Source organism: Copadichromis virginalis, linkage group LG15, assembly GCF_057382275.1.
Source record: "Copadichromis virginalis isolate Kocher_CV1m ecotype Utaka linkage group LG15, C_Virginalis_male_GT1.1, whole genome shotgun sequence".
NCBI classification, from domain to species: Eukaryota; Metazoa; Chordata; class Actinopteri; order Cichliformes; family Cichlidae; genus Copadichromis; species Copadichromis virginalis.
In genome coordinates this window covers 21,418,816-21,430,068 of record NC_140632.1, presented here as the reverse complement: position 1 = coordinate 21,430,068, position 11,253 = coordinate 21,418,816, and the positions used below count along the sequence as shown (strand labels likewise).

Genomic DNA, 11,253 nt, shown 5'->3' with positions numbered 1-11,253 from the left:
GTATTTTACAGGTGTGTAAAGATGGTGAACAATGAAAAAGTCCAGTCTACTGAAGTAGCTTGACCAACCCTCCAGCTTCTATCAGATCTCACTGATCAGCACATCAACAAGCTTTATATTTGCACGAGGAGCAGAAGCTTTTAAAAAGAGAATCGTTGTTTTTGCCTTAGTCACAGTTTGGACAACAATTTGAAATCTTGATATGATCTTTTTAGAACCACAGTGACTTTTCTAAAATACCTGCCTGCATCAGCGGTAAAAAGCTCTTTCTCCTTGTACTGTGTTTTTTGGAGGTGTACATTGTTTTTCATCAGTTTTCAGCAGGCAGGGGTAGCTTTTGGTGGTTTTCTGGACCACAAAAATAGAAACACGTTTGACATGTTGTTTTCTCTTTCTGCAGAAGCCTCCTGTACAGCATGGTTGTTGTAAAAAGAAATACACATACAAATATTTTTCTTTTACATCTGCATTTGCTGATCATTTCTGAATTTGAAAAACATGCTCTCACTATTATTTCCAAAACACTCCTGTTGGCACTTGGGTAATAGGCACTTGGGTAATAGATTTCAAAGCCATTTTTCATTTCTTTCTTTTTCAGCTGCAGAAAGTTAGTTTAGAGTTTTGAGCTTAGTTTTATGAGCCTGAGCCTGGATACAAAGTCATTTGTATGTGGTCGAATCTGGTCTGCGCTCAAATGAGTTTTGATTGATGATGATGTAATCACACACACTGTTATCTTTAATGGATTTGAACATAATGCAATCTTTAAAATAAATAAAAATTCTAAGCAGAAAGTCTATTTTGCATCTCTCACTTCAGTCACTTTTGGTGTCTTGTTTCCAATCTTTAACTCTCATGTTATTTTAAGAACAACCACTTCTACCTGTCCCAGTTCCATAAGTACACCCTATCTTCGTTCATTTCTCTCCTTTGAACTCTTTGACAACCCTTCCCAGCATCCTGTGACTGGTTTGTGCTTTCATGACTACAAATGTAAATTTGGATTGGATTTTTGCCCTATCCTGTTAGCTTCTCTATTTGACTTTAAAGTACATTTAAATATGCCATTCAGCCACAACTTTGAGACCTGCCTGTCACAGTCAGGCTGCAAAGCTGACTGTGTGAATAAAGGAGGTGAACCCAAGCGCAGACACTCTAAAACAAAACTCAAGCTTAACAGAAAGCGAGACGTTTATTAAGGCTGGTAAGACATTGCAAAACAAAAGGCAGAGGTGATGCTAAACAATAACCTAAACTGGGGAAATTAAAGATAAACATAAAAAACCCAAAACATGACGTGGATACGTGATACGTGACACATGATAGATGGAACATGGTGGTGCAAAGGACAAAAGACAACCTGACACTGAACAAAGTAGGACAGAGGACTTCAGTACACACAGAGATAATGAGGGGATGTGGAACAGGTGGGAACACAGCTGGGACAAATCAGACCTAACGAGACAAGGAACACTGCACATAGGACAGGGACTTTCACAGTAAAACAAGAAACAGAGTGGAATCCAGACATGGCAACACAAGCTTGACAATATGAACAAGAAGACAAGAAACATGACAGACTAACACAGATGACTTAAGTAAAACATAAACTAAACTTAAGGTAACCAAATGATAATCCTATTACATAACATATTTAAAGGAATAACTTAAAGACTCAAAGCACTGCCCAAAAGCTTATCTCCATCTATACAAGGACAAGTGACCTCTGAGGAAGTTAGAGGAAGCATGACTTCATCTGTGATATCTGAAACAACTCATTTGGACTGTCTGCAGTGTTTATGTGGCAGCTTTGTGTATCCTATCTCATGTCAAGGCTTTCATTGGGGAGTGTGAACATTTCATTCTGTGGATTGCATTGCTCTACTGAAAATAAATCTCTTGTAAACTGGTTCATTCATTATAGAAGGTGATAATTTATACTTTGCATGTCCCACTTCTAGTAAACTTTTCCACTAAAAAGCATAATTGGATACTGAAATGTTTAAACATAAAGAATCATTCATCTTCTGCAGCTTTAAAATATCTAAAAGACACTCTGTGGTTTTTTGACCTGTGTCTGGTCGTCATTAGAGGTTAAAACCTGCAGAGTTATGCTGGGGCTGTCGTATCCACATTTGCACCAAAGCACTTCCCCTTCAGTTCTCAGAAAGAGACACTTAAATAAGATGTAATGAGTACCAATGAAGTGACAACAGTTGAGCCTGTGAGTTTGTTGCCTCTGCACATCTATGCAGATTAATGTTTCTACCCTGTTGGCCTTACTTTCAGTCACGAATAAAAAAAGAGAGAATGAAATTTACAGTAATCTTCCAGTTTGTGTTTTAATGAGACAGTCTGAGCTGAAAATTATATGATTGAAATGTTTACTATTAACAACATAGGCATGAGCCACAAAAAAAAAAAACAATATGTTGAACTTTCTGAAAGTGTAATAACCAACACCCTCAGCTGTGAGAACAGTTTGCTGTTACACTTAGTTTAAATGTCTAAAGGACATTTAGTGTGTGAAGCGTCTGTTTCTGACGGTAACACTTCTACATTCTCACCAACTCTGCCCCTTCACTTCTCAGAAAAACAACACTTCACAGACACAGTGAGGGACCAACAAGTATCAGAGCAAGAAGACATAATCTTACCTTCACAAACGGACAGTGGGATTATCATAAGTCACTGAGCAACATTCGGCTGTCTGTTCTACGTGCTCGTTTTAGTTTTACAGGGTTTGATGGCCTGCAGTGACCTTTGACCTCTTTAATATTGTTTCGTTCCCCAGCCATTTTATAAACAACAGAAATTGTCAGAGAAAGGACTTCCTGAACAGTTAGCGTGAGATAGTGAGATAACAACCACAGGAACCGCCACAGGGAGCACAACTTTAAAGTCTGCGACTGTCATTACTGTGAGAAACAGGAAGGAGAAATACCGAGAAGCATGATGGCTGAATTCAGATGGATTCACATGTTTTTATCAGTGATACTAATGCTTCAATTAACAGGTAGGAATACAGATACGTTTATAAATGAGATTACAAAAGTTTACACTGAGGACATTATTATTATTATCATCTCAGCAGATTCTGAGTTCTATGAATGTATTACCTCACTAATAACAGGGAAGCTGATACACTTATTTTTCAGAAGCTCAAGAAGAAAGTGAGAAAAGAGAGACTATGAGAAATGATGGTTAAATCTATTTAGCTTAAAGTGTTTTTACTGCTGTACCTGTGCTTCAGTTGGTAAGGATACATCCAACATGTGTATAAGAGAAAGATTTAAAAACATTTCCAGCTCAGTGCACTAGTGAAAATGAAAAAGATACAAATGCATACATGTGTGCATAACTGTGCAAAATTATCTGTGCTCTGACATGCAGTGTTACCTTTTTGATTCTTTGTCGTGTTCTCAGGAACACTAAGTGGAGATCTTTCACTCTCCTTCACTGTCAGAGATGGAGATAAAGTCACTTTGCCTTGTGAAAATGTGATGAAGAATCATCACAACTGTAACGCTATCAACTGGCTCTTCATTGAATCAAGAAGCACACCAGCAGTAGAGCTGGTTAATCATGGACAGATCAAAGAAAAGGCCAAATCAGACAGACTGAGTGTTACAGCAGAATGCTCACTGGTTATAAAGAAGGTCACAGCTGAGGATGTTGGTCGTTACACCTGCAGACAGTTTAGAGGCAATCCAGGGAAACAGCAAGGTCATCACAAGCACAACAAGAGAACAAGAAAACAATCCATGATGCAAAATTAATCCAAAACATAATAAACTCAAAATACTGGGTCCAACGGACACAGAACCGTGACAGCTACATAGTACTTCAGTTAGAGTCATTGACCTTTTTTTTTTTTTTTTAACAATGTCCATATCTACTCCACTGATTAAAAAGGAGCATAGCCTCGAATGAATAGCCAATTATATGACCCTTGTCCAACATTTAATGGTTCAATTCATTGCCATTTTTTCCCCATTCGCAGTTTTTTATATAAATTTTATAAATTAATGTGCACAGTTTGTGTTGTTAGTATCTTTGTTAATTATCCCGTTTGTCTTTTAACCCTAACATGAAGCACTTTAGTCTTTCAATCAGTTTTTGTTTTCTCAATCTTATAGAATATTTCTTACATTTAAACACAAAACTTTAGGCTGCTTTGGGGATGAAGAGCCATACAGAGAGGAATTAGGCTAGTAACAAATGTGCAAAAATGACCCATACAACTCATGTGCAGTGATTTTTGTGTAACTATTATTAAAAATTGACACATCACCAACTAATTAAACATGAATGACTCAAACAGATTTTACACAGATGTGATGACTAACTGCTAAAAGGTTTTCTGTGGATACAAATGTCTACAAATATTTGTGACATTCTTTTCTTTCACTTACAGATTGGTAAAAAATGTGTGCACGGGTTACCAGACACACACAGGTTACATTATATTTGTGTGCAGTTTTAACATTATATAGTATATTGTTATTAAAAATTATCTAATTTAGTAGCCATAGCCACTACCTTAACAAAACAGACAGGTAAAGTGGCTATCAGGTAATTGCTAATGAGCAGCCAGGTTAACATTTATGTTAACTCTTCAATATTTCAACACTATTAAAACAGGAGCTTTACTCACTGCTGAAACCTCACTGTTTAGCTGCTAGTGAGGGGCGGGGCTGTGTGCCTGTCTGTGGTGATGTGTCAGTTGAAGGAGGCGCTGTTGGTCTTTTTAGTATCAATTATTATCTACTGACTTTTCTTTCTTTTAAAAATCCTCTTTTAAGACTCTGACTGTGCAGGCTTTGTTCAAGTGCTGTTGGAAAACTTGGACATCTGAGCTTTCCTGTGCATTTATGCATAGTGAACTGGTACTTATACAGAACCTTCCTATATTCAAGTTGAGCATTAAATAGCTTTCTACTACAAGTCATTATTCTACCAGTCACACACATTTCTGCAGTGCTCTAATCTGAGCATTTTTATCTGTTCACACACACTCACACTATAGCCTATAAAGGCAAATTAATGTTTTGGATAAGTTAAAGTAACAAGTTGTTCTTGTCAAGAGAATACAGCCAGTCCAAAATGTAGTGCACAGACCACAGAAGACAATTTCTGTTGGGGGAAAACTCTGTAAAAAACCCAGGAGAAATAAAGACACAATGAGACAAAGTTACTTTCTTTATCAAACGTGTACACGGGTGAGCTGCTAAGAACAACTCACACCATGCACAGTGGCTTGGTAATTTTTATAGGCACAGAGCACAGAGACAGTGAGAACAGGATAACAAATAATAAACAGATAAAATAAAACAACTCCATATATGGTGCTAGTCTCGTCAGCAGAGAGCTAGGGAAGATAAAACAATCTAAAACAATGTGTCCCAGAAACAAGATGTCTTTGCTGGGAAAGTCTAAAAAGATAATTCTAAACTAATCTAACCATAGGCAAAGGGCAGACAAAAGGCATCTTTGTACATTTAAAAGAAGGTAAAGAAACATAGAATCATTTTTTCCTGTAACACTTTCTGTCTACAGAGTGTAAATAGAAATGGTTGAATGAAGAAATCAAACAGTAGTTTCTCTGATAATCAAAGCAACAATCAACCAAAAGCTTCAGATAACTCATACTGACTGCAGTAAACAGAGTTACTTTGGAAGAAGAGAAAGTGGAGTGGCGGAGTCTTCATTGTTTTCTGTGCCAATGTGGAACAAACCTCTGATGGTTTTCAGCCATCCCTCTGCAGAGGAGAAACACAACAGTGAGTCAGATCACAGAGTCCTGGTAAATGCATGAAGTCACATGACTCCGATTAAGGTGACTGCTCTGTTTATTTTCTGTCAAAGTATACATCAGTTCTTGTGTTTTTATCACACTAACAGCATTTTCATGTGAGGTCACTAACCTTCACAGAAATATAACTGTCAATATTACTAATGGACATGAATGTGTTCAGCAGGAGCTTTTAGGTCATATTCTCTTATACTGACCATGAACCAAGAGCACCACCACTTGCTGCTCCAGGGTCTTTCCCTCATTGTCGCAGACGGTGCAGATATAAACACCTCCATCTTCACAGCTAACATTTCTCAGAGTCAGACTGGCATTTCCTGTAGTCTGTGGGTCTTTCTTCATCTCTGTGTGGCGTCGGAACGATTTGTTGTTTTTATGATGCTGTGTCCGACCCTGCTCATATACGATTGCCTTGACTTCTTTATCTTGGATACGTTTCCACTCCACTATGATGTCCTCTCTCTTACATTTTTTGGATTCAAAGGGCAGCAGGACACTTTCTGCACCCTCTGTCACGTCCACTGCTTTGAGCTGGCAAACTGAGAGAGCAGAGAAGAACATCAACTGTAGCAAACAGCAGCAGTAAATCACTTTTTTTTTTTTTAAAAAAAAAACGTCTTTCTATAATGTGGATAACAGCAGGCTGTGTGGCTTAGTGGAGATCACATAATCACCTATTGCACGGAAGACTGGGAGGGGATAGAGATCTGTGGGAAGACTGTTTCAGGAAAGGCGTGCCAAAAATCTGTTAATCAGATATGTAAAAAAAAAACAAAATGAAAGAACCATAACCAATGTGTTAATTCATCCTATCATATATTCAGGTTTTATGTGTGAAGATAAAAGTATAGGATACATATAATGCCTGACTGGTGCTGGATTTATTGATATCTGACAGAAAATGTCTGTCTTCTCCATTCAAGGTTAAAGACGTCTTTTTTTTTTTAGTTTGAAATTTATTTTTTTTCCCACTTCATTCTACATGTCTTTGACCTCTTGTAGGAGATTTTTATCAGTATAGCATTCCTCCATGAATATGTTTGCTTCTTATCAAGGGCAGCTTTTGTTCTTTTGAAGGCAACTGCACGGACAACATTCATAACTTGAGAAACAACATCAGTGAGGAACTGAAGGCTGAGCTTTTGGGTATAAATTAGTCTTCTTCCTTTAGGGGTCTCAAAATGGATCATCTGCCTCTTACAGCAAACACCACATCTATAGCACTCTCTCTTGGCATGAAGTCCTACTGCTGCTCACTGATCATCACTCTTCTTCTTAGCCTAGCATCAACAACTATTTCCCATATCTTCATAGTATCGCTCTGTAGTTACTGAAGCTCTGCACATTTCCATTGTTCCTGAAAGTCAGTACCAGTACGTGTCATCAGATTTTAAACTGAAACTCTCAACATCCCCACAGGAGCTGGCCAGGTCTGCAACACACAAACACACACACTACCTGCAGTTTTCTTCATCCTTTTATATACAAGGCTCATGAAGACAGCAACAGCAGCAGCCAAGAGAACCAGGGGAATCAGGACAGCTGGGACAACTTTGACCCAGACTGGAGAAGGTCCTGTAAAAAACACAAGCAACCTGAACATCACCCACAGTAGTTTCACTTGTTCCAGCAGTATTTTAGATTTCTGAAATTTTAAATAATGATTTTTCATATTCGATAGGGAAATGTGGCATCCTGCAGGATTCCACTTTGGGACCTATTTTGTTTTGTTGTTTTGACTGCCAGCAAGAAAAAGGACTGGCATGTTTTTGTCTAAACTTCTAGCTTACTTATCAGACATGTATATTGTCTGTTTGTAAATTATATCGATGAACACTGATTTGTAAATTATTATAATGCATTAAATGATCAAGATTAAATGTTCTGCTACTCTGTTCTTTTTGTAAGGCTACTGTTTTGTTTTGTTTTTTGCTTTTTATCACGCTTACCTCTTTTATTCAGAGGTAAGCATGATACGCGAGTGTCTGGTTTGAGACTTATTGCACCATGTATAAGCTATCTGAGACGAATGAGAATCCCTCCAAGAATCGACTAAGTTGAATCTTTGTGCAAACAGTCTTATGAATGAGTTAGAGTCTGAACTTCTAGAAGGCCATCTGTCTAAATAGCTGTTAAACACTGTATTAAAGTCTCCACCAAAAATAATAAAAGAATTGGGATATTTAGATAGGCAGCACGATGGCACGGTGGTTAGCACTGTTGCCGCACAGCAAGAAGGTCCTGAGTTCAATTCCACGATCAGGCCGGGGTCTTTCTGTGTGGAGTTTGCATGTTCTCCCCGTGTTTGCGTGGGCTTCCTCCCACCGTCCAAAGACATGCAGCTTGTGGGGATAGGTTAATTGGAAAATCCAAATTGCCACTAGGTGTGAATGTGCGAGTGAATGTGAGTGCGAATGGTTGTCTGTCCCTGTGTGTTGGCCCTGCGACAGACTGGCGACCTGTCCAGGGTGTACCCCGCCTCTCGCCCTATGACAGCTGGATTAGGCTCCAGCGCCCCCCGCGACCCTGAAAAGGATAAGCGGAAGCGAATGGATGGATGGATGGATATTTAGATAACCAGCGCAGTAGGCGCTCCTCCAACCTATCAAAATATAGTTTATTCTCCCTCTGACAGTTAAAACCATACACATTGACTAAAACATAGATAGAGTGTGCAGCCTCAACTATTAGAAAAATGTAATAACCATCTTTATCTATGTCAGAATTCAAGATTTTACCATTAAATCTTCCTTTAAGTATGCAGACACCAGCAGCATGCTCTGTACCATGGGACATCCACAGATCATCTCCCCATTGCGATCTCCAAAATGTTTTTTCTTGTTCTGTTGAGTGAGACTCTTGTATAAAACAGAAATCTGAATTGAACTGCTTGCAAAACAAAAAAATAGCCTTACGTTTAACATTGTTTCTTAAACCTCTTGCATTTAAAGAAATAACAGACAAAGACATAATGATAGTAACAAAAATTAAAAGTGACAAATAAGAAAAAGCTTAGACCAAGTAAATGAAGAACAGTTGAATTGGGAACCTGGTCACTTAAGAGAGTCCTATATAAGATGAGAACTGCAACCCCTGAGTAAGGAAATTGTGAACTTGAATAATAATAGGAATACAATAGCCTAAAACAATAAAACCAATGTGGTAAAAAATAAATAAATAAAATAAATAAATGCTTCACATATGAGCATTGAAAGGGAGCTTAATAGAAATTTTCTTGCTCCATTTAAATAACTAATTATTCAAAAAAAGAATAAAAAAAAACAAACAAACAAAATAAAATAAAAAGAAGCTTATCCAGCTTGCTCATAACATTGTCAGCAAAAATATTGCAGCCAAACTGAAGACCAATAAACAAACAAACTGCATCAGTTTAACTCTGATCGATTTATCAGTCCAACAACAAAAACAAACAAAAAAAGAACGGCAGTGAAACCAAGTTAATCTTAAGATACTTCAGTTTTCACCTCAAAATACCTTGGATCAAGTTATAGGGGTGGAAAAATCTCTTTTCCCTCCACGAATGCACGACCTCCTACGAAGAACGCCAGCTTGTTTTCTTTGCGCGCAGCTTCCACAGACGGCCAGAGTCTGTTTCTTCGGGCGCGGTCGTCAGGAGACAGATCCTCAGCCAGCTTTAGGTTGTTACCTTTCAGGTAGGTGGACTTCTTAGCAGCGCGCCAGACAGCATCGCGGTAGATCCTGGATGTAAACTGAATGATGATTCCCCTGGGTTGGTCGTTGTTGGACTTCTTGGGACCGATGCGGTGGACGGTGTCAACGACGTCGGGGAATTTATCTTGCATCTCCGGCAGGACTGATCTACAGACTTTGAGTACCTCCTGCCGCACGTCCTGCTTGTCCCTCTCGGTCAGACCGTAGAGCTTCAGATTCCAACGGCGTGAATAGCTCTCCAGGGGCCCGTTCTTCGTACGTCGCTTACTACATCCAAGATCAAATGAAACATCCAAGATCAAATCATCGCGCTAACCGTGAGCTCGCTAATCCGGTTCCCCGAACACACCTGCTGTTGACGATTACTACAGCTGGACGCAGTAATGTGACATCACTGGGTGTCGTAAAAGGGGCTACGCATCGATAGTAGAAACATTGATCGGCAACCCTCTGATTGGTCGGCGAAAATGTCGACGGAGCGCGCTCGGCTCGGTATTTTTCGGCAGCAGAGCAAGAACTCTTGAGTGAGGGATTTCAGGAGTTTCAGAGTTTAATCAGAACGCAAGGGAACACTGCAAAGGCTGCAAAAGCAAGGAGCGAGGGCTGGCAGGAAGTTGCTGACAAATTAAACACGTAAGTAATTTAATAATAACAATAATAATGGAGTGGATTGATATAGCGCTTTTCAAGGCACCCAAAGCGCTTTACAATGCCACTATTCAGTCACTCTCACATTCACACACTGGTGGAGGCAGCTACAGTTGTAGCCACAGCTGCCCTGGGGCAGACTGACAGAAGCCAGGCTGCCATATCGCGCCATCGGCCCCTCTGGCCATCACCAGTAGGCGGTAGGGTAGATTTATTATATTACACTATATTATCCAATATTATATTACATTATATTATAATATGTTATATTTTATCCTCTTTCACATTAGAGCCACGACAGGACCCACTAGAACATGGGAACAGGTAAAAGTGAAATATAAGAATATCCTACAGAATGGTAATATTTATCACTTATATTGCTTTTAGTCTCTTGGAAAGAGACCCTGGAATAATCTGTTTGTTTATAACAGCAACCAAGAAAAGGGCAGAGGAAAAAAAGACAGGTGGTGGTCCTGCACCCCCTCGTCAACAAGTTGGTTAAGTGAATAATACCCTCACGGGAAAATCGATATCTCTCTATGAGCACACTGTCGCGCTGAGCTAAAGGATCCTGTCTGTCCCGCAATATACGCTGAATTCTGAGGACTCTCCTTATCAATCTTGCACCTTCCGCAATGGGTGGCTCGCGTATACGGACAGGACATGGCTGCGACAGACTTCCCAAATCCACCTTCGCTTTTATAGCCGTGGTCTCTCATCTTGATTACACGAAGTAATTTACAATTGCTACTCTGAAATATGAATTAAATCTGTAATAATCACATACATGTAATAGAATGTTAATAGTACATTTCCCTTTTTTAGGAAATGACCTGTATGTATCTGTGTGAAATCAATAAATGGATCAGGTGCTGCATTGTCTTTAGTTACATTGATGTTATTTATTTATGGTGAAACAGTGGTGGAATATCGCTGTTGCTTTCGTATGAATGACGCGGGCATACCTGCGTGGCCGCGATCTAATCCTGTTTACATAAAGTAAACCTGCTCCCGAGCAGGTTTACGTTTACGGCTCTGTTGCTATGACAGCAAGTCCCGGATGAGCTTCGGGGAAACGAATGATCCAGGATCACGCG

General features: G+C 39.3%; 1 protein-coding gene across 1 annotated transcript; it reads right to left on the bottom strand.

Annotated features, from left to right (window-relative positions):
• Nucleotides 1-5,282: 5,282 nt before the first annotated feature.
• LOC146692342 (uncharacterized) lies at nucleotides 5,283-11,248 on the bottom strand. The gene is made up of 4 exons (XM_085432483.1): nucleotides 8,554-11,248; nucleotides 7,274-7,390; nucleotides 6,013-6,354; nucleotides 5,283-5,762 (listed from the first exon to the last, which is right to left on the bottom strand). The coding sequence occupies exons 1-4, from the start codon at nucleotides 8,783-8,785 to the stop codon at nucleotides 5,671-5,673; spliced, it is 783 nt and encodes a 260-aa protein (XP_085288609.1). The 5' UTR covers nucleotides 8,786-11,248; the 3' UTR covers nucleotides 5,283-5,670.
• Nucleotides 11,249-11,253: the final 5 nt, after the last annotated feature.